We start from the raw sequence: 15975 nt of genomic DNA on the forward strand, positions 1-15975 counted from the left end.
ACAACTTATAAAACCTGTTACATACCAAGTGTGCTGTTACACTTTGTACTGAAAGAGTCATTGCAGTCATCCACTGACCCATTTTCCTGGCTCACAACATTTGCTGTTCAGATGTCTAAACTAACATGACCTCATAAATGCATGTATTATATGCACAGCATCCAAAGTAAAAAGAAAAAAAAGTGGAAACTTAAAAGAGCGGTGCTACTTCCTCTAGAAAATCATAAAATTAAAAAGCTCACTTTAGTCTACAGCTAATGCATGAACAACGTGTACAAAACTGTCATATTGAAGTGAACAGTGGAAAATCCAGGATGAAATGTAACAGTATTATGAAAAGGAAGTTGCCACTCACCATGTAGTGGAGATGCTGAGTTGCAGAAAGGCACAACAAAAAGACTGTCACAAATAAAGCTTTCAGCCAGTAAGGCCTTTGTCAAAAATAGACAGATGGGCACACGCGCGTGAGTTGCATTTTTGTGTGAGGGCGGGTGGGAAAGGGGGCATCATATATTGTTGAAGAAGGCCTTACTGGCCAAAAGTTTTATTTGTGATAGTCTTTTTGTTGTGCATACTTGCGTCTCAGCTATATGGTGAGTGTCAACTTTCCTTTTCATAATATTGTCATATTGAAGTGAAACAGTCCTATTTTTCTAGATGTGTTGTTGCGTTTTTTGTTATTTTTTCTTTTGTGGCTTTTCCTTATCAGAATATTCATTGTATATTGTGGCTGTATTAAAATTAGGAAGTTCATTACTTACATGCAGCTGTGAAATATAAGATTTTCCTGTTCCCCCATATACATTGTTGAGGCATTTGGATGAAAGGTGGCATGATACATTAATTCTCCCCCCCCCCCCCCCCCCCCAATCTCTCTCTCTCTCTCTCTCTCTCTCTCTCTCTCTGTCTCTCTCTCTCACACACACACACACACACACACACACACACACACACACACACACACACACACTTAGCATTATCTTTCTGCTTTGTGTTCTGGTTTAATAATCAATAATATAATCTACTAAAGATTGAGGACATCATCATAATTACATATGTGAACACATTCATTGTCATCATGTAATGTTACAGTTAATTTTTTAACAATTGATACTTTTTGTTTAAACAGGTAACGACAACCAATATTGTGCTGGATCGTGATGGATTTGTCTGGAAAGGACACGACCAGTTGACTGCCCGGACTGGTGCCTTGTCTCTGGCACCAGGTTTCCAACCTTGTTCTGTACTGCAACTGCATCCTCCTGCGGCAGTTACAGCACTTGTATTGCAGGCAGACTGGGGCCTTGTGGCTGCTGGAACTGCACATGGCTTGGCACTTTTTGATTACATACGCCACAAGGGTGTTCTTACTAAGTGTACTCTGAATCCCAATGGTAATTGTACTTTCTCAGTAATGCTTTTTAATATTTACGTGAAACTGCCGTGTCATCTTTATCGTGTTTTCTTATGACTGTTATAGCGGTTTATAATGTATATGCACCTTTTAGTTTTGCTCTCAGCTAGTTTGTTATCAAATTACTGAGAGTATGTGAATTGAAGTTAGTAGTGTAGCTAGGCCCAGCCTTTTCAGTCCACAGTACTGTGTCACTTAAGACATTTTCATTGAGATATCTGCCCATATCAAGTCTACAGATCTAAACACATTAGACTAGTATTTTCTTTCAAAGACAAGCTTATTCTCTTCCTCGTGCTCATTGTGGTACTCGTAATGGGTGTAAGGTTTCCCTTTACTAACGCTATACGCCCTTCATTTCCAGGAAAGTTATTAAAGGAAAGGAGATGAACATACTATCCACTTGCATAGTTCTTGATGTTCTGTATATTTGTTACATCATTCCTTATAAAGAAAGACAAGCAATTTCATCAAAATTGAAGATTCTAAATGGTAATAAAAATAGCTAAATAGCAAACGTCAAAGCTCATAGTATACCTAACACTCAAGAGAATTTGATCGTTACCTGAGAGGAAACAGTTGATACCCTGCCATAAGACATTAACCATCACAAATTACAAGACACAAGAAAAATGAAGAAATTTCAGAATTGCTAGTCTGCTGTGCTGCGCTACCTGTATGCTGACTCAGGGGGAACTTGCCATTGTCCGGAAACAGCTAGAAGCTGTTTTAGGTAGAGGCGGTCTTCCCCCTGACATTGCCCAATTTGTCACTCTATAACAAAAGCTGTGACACTTCTAGTGCTGCCGATATAGCCAGGAAACTTCAATGTCACTGTGCCTTCCAGTGCACAAGTTGGGATTGATTTGTCAACACTCGAATATGAGGTGTAGACACTGGTACGATTGCATATGTCTGAGCCCGAGGTGAATGTTGGAACAGGCCACGCAGATGTCTATTACAAGTACATGATTCTCGCCAGTGTTCACAGAGTATTTGAGACGGCAAGGGATGGCTCTTATGTAGGGTTTAGTGGCCTACTTTGGGAAAGAAAGCCAGGGATACACTCAGTATGCTTGCCAGAGATGTTAAAGATATTCTGCCAGAGACTATTGAACACACTGGGTGCAACCAGCTTGCCATAGCTCATTTTGTTGTGAGTGATGCATGACTCTGTAATATGTGCTGAGATTACAGTGGAATCCAAATGTGAAATAATATGGATGAGGGTAAGCATTAATTGTGGATCAAATATGGGGAATTGGATGCTTTTACATATCACCTGCTCAGGAGCTGCAGTGGCAGAGTGCTTCAAGAAAATTGAGAGTATCAGTAGTTTTCTATCATGCTAAGAGTATCAGTAGTTTTCTATCATGCTGTTGGAGTACGAGGAAACTTAAATTTGGCAGCTATTGAATGGGACAGTCATGTGATTGAAACTGGTGCCAGAGACAGGGATTTGAGTGATGTTTGTCTGAAATGTCGTATCTGAAAATTACATTGAGCAAACAAAGATATGAGGGTAATATCTTGGTCAACGTAATAACTAATATACCCAACTGTTCACCAAGTTAGCACACATTTCATGGAATGCTTCCGTACAAAAAAAATTGGAAAATGCATCTCGTTATATGAGCATCTCCCTCCATCAGCTTTCCTGTGTTCTGTTGCATAAGTTTCTGCAAGTTCTCTGAACAAAGATGAATATTAAAGCAGCATTAATATATCATTTATTTTTCAGTCCCTCTTGCACATATGACTAGTTTTGATCTCCCAGGATCATCATCATCAGATCTATGTAGATTTGCACAACTGGAACCGAAACATAAACAATGTATTGAAATTGTTTTAAGTCTCAATACAATTGCTGTTCTCTGTGTGTATTATGTAGATGGATAACTCACCCCGTACCATCTAGTGGAGAGTGTGAAAGATAAGAAACAGTTTCATAATGTGGAAAACAAAATTTCTGTTCCATTTCTCAATCCTACTTGAGCCTTAAAGCGAGTCATGGAGGCCAGCTGCCCCATATTAGTTTTAATCAACCCATTGCAGTTTGCTCTTTGGTACATAAATCTTCCTTTAAGACTTTTACTTTTGAAATAAGTCTTTGGTGTTATAAGCAGTCAGCTTCTACAGGGTGAGGCAGTGAAACGGCACGATTTCGATAGTGGTTGTCGGGCGCGGAGGGGGGTTGCGAGAGTGGGGGAAGTGACCTTGGGCGTCTAGAGTGGTGGAAGTTTCAGTAGCCATGGAGCGTTGGTCGAGTGCGCAACGTGCATATGCCGTAAAGGCATATTACAAAAACGCGGATAGTGTGGTTGGTGCTCAACGCGCCTTTCGTCGTGAATTCAACCTGCCGCCACGGGCTCCCGTGCCATCAAGGAAAGCCATTCTCCTTTGGGTTAAAACCTTTGAAGCTACTGCTAGCACAACAAAGAAAAGAGGCGGCAGCACAAAAACAATCCGGACACCCGAGAACATTAATCGTGTGCGCGAAGCGTTGGGACGAAGTCCGCGAAAATCCGCGAGACGGCACAGCGCAGAATTTGGTCTCAGCAATCGATCAGTAAGACGGATTTTGAAGAGTGACCTTCACTATCATCCATACAAAATTCAGGTAGTGCAAGCCCTTAAACGTAATGACTACAATAACCGTATACGCTTTTGCCAGTCAATGCTTAACGTTATTGAACGAAATGAAGAAAGAGTGCATAACTTATGGATGAGTGATGAAGCCCACTTTCATCTTAGTGGGTACGTAAATAAGCAAAACTTCAGATACTGGTCCTCAGATAACCCGCACGAACTTCATGAAAAACCTCTCCATTCTGAAAAAGTAACAGTCTGGTGCGCAATGTCGTCTTGTGGAATCGTGGGGCCCTATTTTTTTGAAGATGAAGATGGCAACACAGTGACGGTAAACTCTGGACGTTATGCTGACATGTTGACCATTTTTGGTCTGCCTGGAATTGATCGACATGATCCAGATGCTGTCCGCCGCTCGTGGTCTCGCGGTAGCGTTCTCGCTTCCCGAGCACGGGGTCCCGGGTTCGATTCCCGGCGGGGTCAGGGATTTTCACCTGCCTCGAGATGACTGGGTGTTTGTGTTGTCCTCATCATTTCATCATCATCCAGGAAAGTGGTGAAATTGGACTGAGCAAAGGTTGGGAAATTGTACGGGCGCTGATAACCACGCAGTTGAGCGCCCCACAAACCAAACATCATCAACATCATCATGATCCAGATGCTGAAACACTCTTCCAGCAAGATGGTGCAACAAGCCATACTGTCTCAATGGAATTGCTCAGACTTGCATTTCCACGACGTCTAATCAGCAGGAATGGCGATTTCCCCTGACCTGCCCGTTCACCAGATCTGACGGCACCAGACTTTTTTCTTTGGGGCTACCTCAAGTGCAAAGTCTTCCAGGAAAATCCACCAAGAACAAAAGAAGACCTGAAGGAGCGAATTCGACAGGAAATTAACAACATTCCAGTACAGATGCTACGAAACGTCATGGGACAATTTCATCTCAGGCTTAGACAATGTGTGCAAAACCAAGGACGACACCTCACTGACACCATATTTAAAAAATGATTGTTTTTAAGTTAAATCTTTAATTTCCACTCTTGTACTTGAGATCCATGTTCAACTATTATGATTTTACTTGTAAATAAATCTTTGGTGGTTTTACAAAATCGTGCCATTTCACTGCCTCACCCTGTACAATTATCTTGTGTTACACAGGTTGAGTATCAGTGAATGTATCAACTGGCATAAACTCAATTCTCCTCTGTTAAGTTTTAATACTTTGTATCCGTTTCTGCGAACTGTCTGGTTAGTTGTTTTCTTATGTGAGGTCCAATCAGTTAGAAAAATTTCAGGCCCTGAAAACAAGCCATTTCTGTTATTATTTTGTAATGATACCAGTACATTTGTGTTGAATATATCTTAGAAGATGATACACACCAAAAAAGGCAAAGCTGTGGTGTTTATTTTTCACATTTATTTTAGTTCTGTGTTTGATTTGTGAGAGTTGCTGCCACACAAGTAAAGAGCACACAGTGCCTGTCGGCTGTTTATTCCTTGGAAATGTTTGAGAACATTTCTTGTGGTGAACAGTAGTTGGTTCTGAAGTGACAGTTCCATTATTCTTTGAGAGTTGGATTATTGTTTTGTTTACCGAGTTTAACATTTTACCTTTAATCTTGTAATTGTGATGAGAAAAATAAGTAATTTTAGCCTTATGAAGTTTCATATTTCATCTGTATATGAAATAAGTCTGAGCAGGATTGCTATAACGTGGTGACCCTGTAAGAAATGCAAACATACAAACAGATATGCAGAGTCAAATGATATCATTGGGTCAAAAAATGACACAGAAGTGCGTGGAAAAACATTTAAAAGACCTTTGTGATGATACTTCACTAGTGAACCCTTATACAACAGTTGACAGCAGGTGTGCAATGACAGGCAAGCTGCAAATGAAACAGTGCATGCCACAAATCCTGTCTGACAGACCAGAGCTATGGCTCACGATGCTGGAGATAGTATTTGAACAAAACGAGGTAGTGGATGAACGCACAAAGTTAGATGTGGCAGTGAACGCATTAGATGCCATAGCAACTCCAATTGGTATGCAAACTCGGGCCCCCAATAGTTCAGCAGTTTACTTGCTTAAAAAATGTACCGTATTTACTCGAATCTAAGCCCCACTCGAATCTAAGCCGCACCTGAAAAATGAGACTCAAAATGAAGGGAAAAAAAATTTCCCGAATCTAAGCCGCACCTGAAATTTGAGACTCGAAATTCAAGGGGGGAGAAAAGTTTTAGGCCGCACCTCCAAATCGAAACAAAGTTGGTCCATTGTAATATGAGACACAATTTAGGTCGAATGAATGACGATACAGCTACAGTAGTTTGGTTCGAGTCGTAAGCTTAGCAGTTAAGCTTTACCACGTAGCCATAGCTATGCGTCAGGCTCTCCGTCCGTATTTATACGGGTGCCCTTCCTTTTTCACGTGCTTCATCTGGTTTGAATCGATTGCTTATTTTGCTTTGAGCTGATAAGTGCCGTTTTCTTTGTTATAGGAGTTTGCGTCACTCTTAAGCTGAAAATGCATTACTGCACTGTGTCATGCATTGTTTGTCGCATTCTGATAGTGCGTGTTTACGGCCTGTCGCGGCTCGCGGCATGGCTTGCTTTTGTGCGCGCTACCGTCGCGTACAATTAAAAAAAAAAGAGAAAGGAATCGTCTCATTAGTGAAACAATGGCAAGAGACTGCTATTTGTTGTTACTTACACTGCTGCTTTCTTTGATAATGATCAACAAGAATCAAATAATAGACTGCGTATGATAGAACATTTTCTGGACGAGAGTTAGGCGAAAATTTTTCTCCGTTTGAAAATCTTTGCGGCCGCTTCTTTATTACATCAAATTCTGCACAGAAATTAGTCATCTTAGATTTAAAAATCTAGTCACTTGCCGTGCTTCATTTCTGACTGTATCACTGTTAGGCATAAGAATAATACGAATATAAACATGACATGATACATATATTCTTCCGCGTTTGCTGTTGTCTCACTCTAGTTTTATAGTTTATTAGGCAGACAGGATTTAAATGAGAGAGCAGCAAACACGAAAGAATACATGGCAAAATGTTTATATTCATATTATTCTTATGGTGAAGAGAATACTGTATGTGATTCAAATTTCATCAGGTTCCTATTAGCAACCATCTCTTCTCACAGATAGGAAAAAATTCAGAACGTAGATTTGGCCATATTGACAAACATCCCAAACAGTCTTGCCAGTCAGATTTTCGTAGTACACTGAAATTGTGCTACATTCGAAGATGAACAATACGGAATTTGTATTTACTTCGTTGGATAATGTATGAAAATGCAGTGGTCGAAACTCGCGGCGGAGAAAAAAAAGCTCGTCTTCCACATTTGTTTTGTTTACTGGCGCAGAGGTTTTGGCGCCAGTATTTATCTTTTTGTGCCTACAGAGCATGCCTGCATAGCGCTACATATATTCGACGGCAGAAGTTAGTTGTGGCGGCACGTGCCAACATTTTTCATAACTTCCGCTTGCTTTGCACTCGATTCTAAGCCGCAGGCGGTTTTTTGGATTACGAAAACCGGAAAAAAAGTGCGGCTTAGATTCGAGTAAATACGGTATTAGTCAGCATAATGTGTAAACCACTAAATAAACATATGCAGCAGCTGGGTATTGTCGGTGAAATGAGCTTGGCAAGATACGGTATTGACACAAAACCGTTTGCACAGTTGGCTGGAATGGTCAAGGCAGCAGTGATGACTTGTGAAGAACAGGATGTCCAAGTGTTAATAACAAAGGTTGACTAAAGTTTACGCAATGCTAGACAGTAAATGAGCAGTATGGGTAATGATAGTAGCAGATGGCTGTGTGCAACAACAGACAGCATCAATATGCAAAGGCCAGCAGGTAGATTTGATGAAACAACTGCAAGAGCTTACAGAGCAAGTTACTACATTGCAAAGGCAAGCGTCCTAGTTATTAGATAGCAGGACGAACTAATCTGGGCGGAGGAGGAACTCGTCTGGGCGAAAGTCGAGGAACAGTGATATTACTGAAGTTAGCCGACGAGAGTGGCTGTGTTGGTATCACCAGCAGTTCAGTGACAGAACAACAAAATGTACAGCACGTTGTCGGTACCCGAATGGCAGCATCGGCTAGCAATAGATGCAGCAGGCCACGACGTAACGACGAGAACTCCTTCAGTGAGGATGTGAGTCCACCGAGGGACACAGTATTTCGAGTAATTTGACCAGTTTACCTACTCTGTTACAGAGTTTGACAGGCCCCAGCCACATGCCTGTGAACACATCTGTAAGTCACCAATAAATACTTCTTAATTTGGAGGTAGATTTGGGGTTTGCAGATGCAATTTGTGGTGGCAGTGGCACAGGCGCCATATTAGGTGCGGATTTATTGTGACACGTGAAGATTGAAGTAAATATTACCGAGAGACAGATTAAGAAATACCGTGAAGTAGTCACGGGTACACTAGGATAAAGCACATTTCACTGTGGACCGCGTGCACAGAGGGGTCACACGGGACGAAAATGGCGGCACAGTGACACTTGCTATGTGTGTTGCACAACACAACAAAGAAGAGGTGAGATCCAAGCTCTGTGTTGAACAACACAGTGCACCACATTCATACTACGGCCGGTCAGCCAGTATTGCAACTATGTTGGAGAAGCCCCAAATCGTTTTGTAGTGGCCGAGACTGAATTTGAGGGGTTGCTTAAAACAGGCGTGCTTTGTCAATTTGACAGCCTGTGGGTGTCGCTGTTACACGTAATGAAAAAGAAAGATGGTACGAGGCGGCCTCGGGGTGACTACCAGCTGCTTAATACCTGTACTCTCCCAGATCATTACCAAGTACCCAACATCATGGATTTTGTCAATGAGCTGGCAGGAGCAACAATATTTAGTGTCATCAACTGCAAAAAGGCATACCACTAGATACCAGTGGCGGAAAGAGACATACTGAAGACAGTTATCGTAATACCGTTTGGGTTATTTGAGTACATCCGGATGCCATTTCGCCTCGAGAATGCAGCGCAGACGTGGCAGTGGTTTATAAGACGAGGTGCTAAGAGGGTTGCAGTGTTGTTTTGCTTACCTGGGTGACATCTCGGTATTCTCAAAGTCAAAGGAGCTGCGCGAAGAGCATCGCAGGACTGTTTCCGAGTGAATTAACAAATTTGGCACAATGACCGGTGAGGTGAAATGCACGCTGTGACAACGGCAAGTAAAATTTCTGAGGCGTGCAATGTCAGCAGATGGAAAATGCCCTCTTAGAGACAAAATAGCTATAACTGAAGAAATACGGTGACCAACGTATTGGCAGCTTAGAATTTTAGAGGCAGTACATTTCAAACAGCAACACCTGCCAAGAGCAGGTGAGTCCCAAGCACTGTTGACAGCAGCACAAGCTGGGAACATTGTGAGCAAATGAAGGCCCCCATGGTGGACCACAGAAATGCAGAAAGTGTTCCGCCAGGTGAAGACAGATTTACGAAGGGCAGTTCTGTTAAGACACCCAGTACCTCACACATCATTGTCTGTAGTGGTTGACACTAACCAACAATCATTAGGGGCAGCATTCCAACAATACACGAATAGGCGTTGGTAACCTTTGGACTCCTCCCCCCCCCCCCCCCCCCCTGCGCTCGCTCTCTCTCTCTCTCTCTCTCTCTCTCTCTCTCTCTCTCTCTCTCTCTCACACACACACACACACACACACACACACACACAATTACAGCAGCGCAGGTGAAGTGGAGTGCGTACGTATGACAAAGAGATCCTGGAAATTTATGAAGCTGTGAAATATTTTCATCCCTACATAGAAGCCAGGGCTTTCACAAATTATACCAAACACAAACCGATAAAGTTTTCATACAGTAAGTTGAGGGACAACAGTTCCACATGACAATTCTTACAGTTCAAATTTATTAGCCAATTGACAACAGATTTAGGTCATACAAAAGGGGCTGCAAAAGCCATGGCTTATTTTTGGTCCAGAGTAGGAATGGTTTCCCAGATCATCAATTATGAATTATTGGTAGCAGCACAGGCCACAGACCAACTACTATGGCTGTTCCAGTGGGACAACACTACCGAACTGCAGCTTTGGCAAATATGTCTGTAGTGTTCTAAAATTCCCGAGAATTTAAAATCTAAGAAATATTCCGATGGAATATTTCCGGCAATATTCCCAAAATTCATAAATTCCTGGGAGTTCATGATTAATTAGCAAGATAGCTCAAAAAACTGTTAATAGGTAAAAGCAGTAATTATATCATTAAATCTTATATGGATCTGGACTTAAAATCCTAGTTAGAAATGAACACATATTTTGGTTTTCAGTGTTTTAAATATCAAAGAATTAGCCATAGAACTGCCAAGCGTCGACATTTATGACTCTCACATTTCCTAGAACTACCAACATCAAAATAATCAACTTTTAGAAAAACCGAGTTTATAATATTGATATGCCTTATAGTAACTAAAGTTACTGAAATACACAGGAATGTTTGTTTATTCAATTTGTTAAGTCTTCCATTGGCATTAGAGATATCTTATGATATAAAGTTTAAAATAAACTCGTGCAAAGTTTGTGAACATTAGTCTTGAAAATGACATTTCGGGGAAAAATTATGTGAATAACCTGGCCAAAATCTAAGATTTACTTGAAAATACAAGTGATTTTATTGACGTAGAACATGGTAAAATGTGATTTAACAATTCTAAAAGTGAAAGTGATTGCGATATTTAAGAAAAGTAATTTATAAATCATAATTCATCACATGGAATGAGAAGTCTTTGAATTCTGAAAGTGAAACACATGTAATCATTCATTTGGAAAATTTAAAAAAATACTGCAGATAACGGCCGGTAGTTGTAAGTTTAGGTTTCATTCAGAGAAATGTGGGGTTTCAACTTGCCTAAAAATAGTAGGCCTAGCGAATATTTTAATTTACTTTTTCCACCAGACTTACGGTAAATTATGTTTTGCATAGAATTTGCAAGGAAATTAACACGTGGAATGATAAATCTTGGATTAAAATGTATGAATTTACTTGGTTAACCTAGTTTTAAGGTTCTTTAACTGTTAATAAGTGTTAAAACATTCAAATTCTAAAAATGTTCATGAATTCCCAATTCTTGGAGATCTTCCTGGGCCAAAGAAATATTCCTGCCAACATTCCCATTTTATAAATTCCCTCCCACTGGGGATATACCCGGCACACATCACTATATGTCTAGCTTTTCGCAAATATGTCTGGCATGGGCAAAGGTCAGCATTTCTTGCGACGTGTCAAGAGGCAAACCCAGACCTTTTGTTCCTGAGGTATCATGGAAAATATCATTCATAGTGTTCATGGACTAGACCACCAAAGAGCAAAAGCCAGCATGAAACTTACTGCTTTGTGTGACAAAGTGCTAAGAGGGAACAGATCAGGTGCCAAAAGATGGGCTTGATGTGCCAGGGATGTAAGGTTGGTTAGCATGTTCACAAACCACTATGAAACAATTTGCACACATCCACTAACGCATCATGGGACCACAGATGCCTTTGGAGGGATACCGTTATTTACTGATGGCTGTGGACCAATATATGCGATGGGCAGAAGCGGTGCCACTTGCAGATGTATTTGCAGAAATAGTGGCACGAGCATTCTTTTCTACATGGATTGCGCAGTTCAGATGTCTTTTGAATGCGACTTCAGACCAAGACCGCCAGTTTGAATCAGCATTATTTTGGAACTAGTCAAACTGTAAGGATTCACGCGTCACCACTCAGCTGCCTACCACCTGACGAGTAAAACCATGATCGAGAGGTGGCATATAACTTTAAAAGCTGTTCTGATGTGCCAGGATGAAAACTGGACTTCAGCATTGTCAATGGTGGTGTTGGGCCTCAGGCCCACTTGTAATATGGAGCTTCCATGGCAGAGTTAGTTTATGGGGAAGCTCTGCAACTGCCAGTGGAGTTTTTTACTGCACGACCAGAGGAAACCACCTTATGGCCAAGCCCTGCACAAAACAAGGTTATTGCATGGCATAGGCAAACTGTTCATGCACAAAAAACTAGATTCTTGCTCTTGTGCATGATTAGAGAGAGATGTTGTCTGACTGCTGTTCCAATCATCGTATTCTGGTCCAAATAAAGTATTACTAAGAGGTGAACATACAAAACAGATAGAAAGGAACAGGAAAAGGAAACAGTAAACTATCTCACTAGACAGAGTGAAACCAGCACACATGCTGTTGCCAGATGACAACATAGTGTGAACAACAAAAAGAGATGGCATTGATACAGCCTCCAGGACAAGAACAGGTGATGACAGAAAATGACACCCCACCACTTCTAGCAAGTGAGGTGAGCCAGAGGGAGAAGAAACTGACTCTGGTATGGTATTCCAGGGTGGGTCAATGAATACCTAAAAATTCCCATATGTCCCTCGTGCTCTACTCTACTTCAGGGAGGCTATGTGGGAGTCATCATCACGCAAGTAAAGTGCACATGATGCTTGTCGGCAGTTAATTCCTTGGAACTTATGTATTGACAGTTCCATTATTCTTTGCGAGATGGGTTATTATTTTGTTTATTGAGTGTGACATTTTACATTTAATCTTGTAATTTCAGTTACAAAAATAAATAATTGTAGCCTTCTGAAGCTTAATTTTTTTCATCTGTATATGGAATAAGACTAAGTAGGATTGCTATAATTACATATTTTATGGTAATGACAACAGAAAAAAGTAAAAGGTGAGTTCTTGAGCAATTGCACACATAATTGGCTTTTGTATGGAAGCATCTGTAGCATAAAGAGAGATGTCATGGTCAGGGCAGCACCAGCTTGTTTCTTGCCTTCTTGTTTTGCTAATAGATTGAATCATCTTCTTTGAAAAAGGTCTCACAAACAGCTTCTTCATGAGATTTGTCTCTAAAAATGGTGAGATGGAGACTAATACAACAAAACTAAGTAGTAACTACTGCAGCTTTACAAGGTCTGTTCAAAAGATTCCGAATATTTTTTCTGTGCTTTCTTTTATTTATTGTGCATGGTCTCCTTTGAATTACTCTCCTCCTTAACTGATACACATTCCCAACTCCTTTTCCACTTCCTGAAGCAGTCTTCGTACACCTTTTGCTGGATCGCGTGAAGCACCATCTGTGAATTTTCTTGTATCTTGTCTATCGTTGCAAATCTTTGTCCTTTCAACAGGGTTTACAACTTACAAAATTAAAAAATTCTGCAGCGGCCAGGACAGGAGAGTATGGAGGATGAAGAAGCACAGTGATTTCGTTTTTTGTGCAGTAGTCATGCACCAACAGGGATGAATGTGCGGGTGCATTATCATGATGAAAGAGCCACGAATTTTCCCCGTCACATTTCAGGCCATTTCCTTCTCACATTTTCTCACAGGCATCATAACATATCTCAATAGTACCTTCTATTAACAGTCTGCCCCTGTGTCATGAATTCATTATGAACTAATCCTGCAAAGTCAAAAACAACTATCAGCACAGCTTTGACATTTGTCCTAACCTGACGAGCTTTTTTTGATCAGGGAGAACCTTTCCTGACTCACTGTGAAGATTGAACCTTGTGGTCTCAACATCGTAACTGTAGATCCAAATTTCATCACCAGTTATGATTCTCTTAAGGAACATATCATTCTCATTTGCACGATCTGAAAGCTCTTCACAGATTGTGAGATGAATGTCTTTGTGGTCTTGACTCGTGAGCCGTGGGCTGGGCTTGGTGGCAACATGATACATTCCTAGGTGCTTTGTTTGGATTCCATGACATGATCCAATGAAAATGTTACATTCTTCTGTAATCTCTCAGTCATTCAGTCCTTGATTGGCCTACACAATTTTGTTGACATTTGTGACAAGAGCATCATCAGTACATGTCCTGAACGAGGATCATCTTCTGTACGGCCATTTTTAAACCATGGGAACCATTCATAACACAGTGTGCAGCTTAAGCACTCATCACCATAGGCTCTCTGCATTATTTGGTATGTCTCTGCAAAGGTTTTCTTGAGTTTCATGCCAAATTTAATGCAGATGTGTTGCTCCTCTCTCTCTGTCGTCTTGAAATTCGCAAACTGTGCGACACACCGTTGTACTCAACACCGCACTGAACAATAACTAAAGATGTACAATGATGAAACTTCCAGCAGTTACACATTAAACACAAGCATGTGCAGGGGATGCCAACAGCAGTTTGTTCCAACATGCCATGGGCAGGAAATTACAAATGTTCCAGAATTTCTTGAACAGACCTCATATCTGTAGTAACAATGTTTGAGACAGAAAATTGTAACAGACTGAATCTTACCTGAATAGGAGTTTTCTTCGGGCTGTTAACACTTGGCCTCTTCAGGTTCCAAAATTTCTTGCTCACTTAAAAAACAAGCCATATTTGCAGCAGAATTATAGCAAAACCTAACGAGCACACCCTAGACTTCTGATAATATGAGCACACAATGACTCAGTCAGTGGCAACAGCAGATCTTACTTTCGGTACTGGTTCTTTCAAGGTAGTTCTAGAAATTGACAACAGAAGGCAGCAACTATAAAGGAACAGGTAGCAAGACATCCATACAGTGTTGTCATACAAAACTACTCCAGTTTTTGAGTGGTGATTTGCCTGTATATCGTGAACCTCATACACCGAGATATAGTCGGAATCTGTCCTTTGAAACCAGTATTGTGTCCCAAGTTGGGAAGGGGCTTGGTCGCCAGTTACAGTGGGCCTTCCTCATTTAAAAGCTTCTAATGCAGCTAAAATTCAATGTGGGATACACTATGAACTTCAGCGATGATGATCTTTATTTAAAATAAATTTTCTCCTCCAGTCACTGAATTGAAGTAATCTCAGCTGTAACTTCAGGCACAGTGCAGAACATATTTTCACAGAAAACAGAAGTGTTCCAGAGCACAAATCTATACTAATGGCCTCAAGTATTTGCACAAGCGATCAGGAGTTATATACCAATGAAACAATAAAATTAGTTGGAGCCCATATTATTCACTTTGTTGATTGGCAGGCTGTATGAATAAGATTGTTTTAATTTACCATGAATATCATCAAGTCTTGTATTGGGAATATGAAGAAAACTGGCCATTATCCACTTGCATAGCATTCGGGAGGACAAAGGTTCAAATCTGCATCCAGCCATTTAGATTTATGGCTGCGAAGTCTTTCGCAATGGAGTCCTTGGATAAAAAGGTCTTGTTGTACATCAAATTCAGATAAAATCCCGAGCTTCATGACAGCCCTACTTAGCTCCTGTCGACGACGACGATGAAGGCAGTCATCGTAAGCTTGGAATTGTATCTGAATTTTACATGACAAATAAACTGAAAACTTTTTATCTGTCGAGATTTAGGTTTTCCGCAATTTCCTTAAATTGCTACTAGCCAATGCTGGGATGGGTGCTTTGAAAGTGCAGCGGTAAGTTTCTTCCCCGTCTCTGAAATGTTACGAGGTTGTGCTCTGTATCTAATGACCTCATTGTCGATGGCATGTTAAACCTTATCTTCTTTCCATCTGCTTGTTTACAGAAGTCATATAATAAAACATTCCTAAATTGCTGAAAATTGCTTCCCACCCTTGACAACAATAAAAAATGCCACTAAATATTTCTTCTTCCCCAAACGTTTTATCATCTCTTTCATATTCTTTGGAGTCTGAAGAACTGGCAGCTACACATGTTGTAGTTTACGCGTTAAACTACATGCTGCAGGCCTGTTACTTAGAAATTATGTAAAAGAATCATCACAATTTTTAGAACCAAAAAGTCAATCTCATGTGTGATTTCTACTAGGATTTTTTATTCTTGGCAAATACAATTGCATCATTTTCTTTGCAGATTTGTAATGTTCTCAGTATAAAACAGGATAACAGGAGGAACATATTCAAATACAAATAACAAGTAACACCTAGAGGCACCAACAAGAGAGACGATTCACGAGCA

General features: G+C 40.6%; 1 protein-coding gene across 6 annotated transcripts in view; it reads left to right on the top strand.

Moving 5' to 3' along the window:
• The window catches only part of LOC126163145 (lethal(2) giant larvae protein homolog 1), a 379746-nt gene that overhangs the window by 221641 nt on the left and 142130 nt on the right, over positions 1-15975 (top strand). For all 6 annotated transcript variants that reach the window (XR_007535167.1, XM_049920072.1, XM_049920074.1 and 3 more), the window contains exon 12: positions 1130-1394. Coding sequence is in view for 5 of the 6 variants with exons in the window: in XM_049920072.1 (XP_049776029.1) it covers positions 1130-1394 (265 nt within the window). In the remaining variant the exon portion in view is untranslated. The remainder of the gene's footprint in view (positions 1-1129; positions 1395-15975) is intronic.

Source organism: Schistocerca cancellata, chromosome 2 (assembly GCF_023864275.1).
Source record: "Schistocerca cancellata isolate TAMUIC-IGC-003103 chromosome 2, iqSchCanc2.1, whole genome shotgun sequence".
In the NCBI taxonomy this organism is placed as follows: domain Eukaryota; kingdom Metazoa; phylum Arthropoda; class Insecta; order Orthoptera; family Acrididae; genus Schistocerca; species Schistocerca cancellata.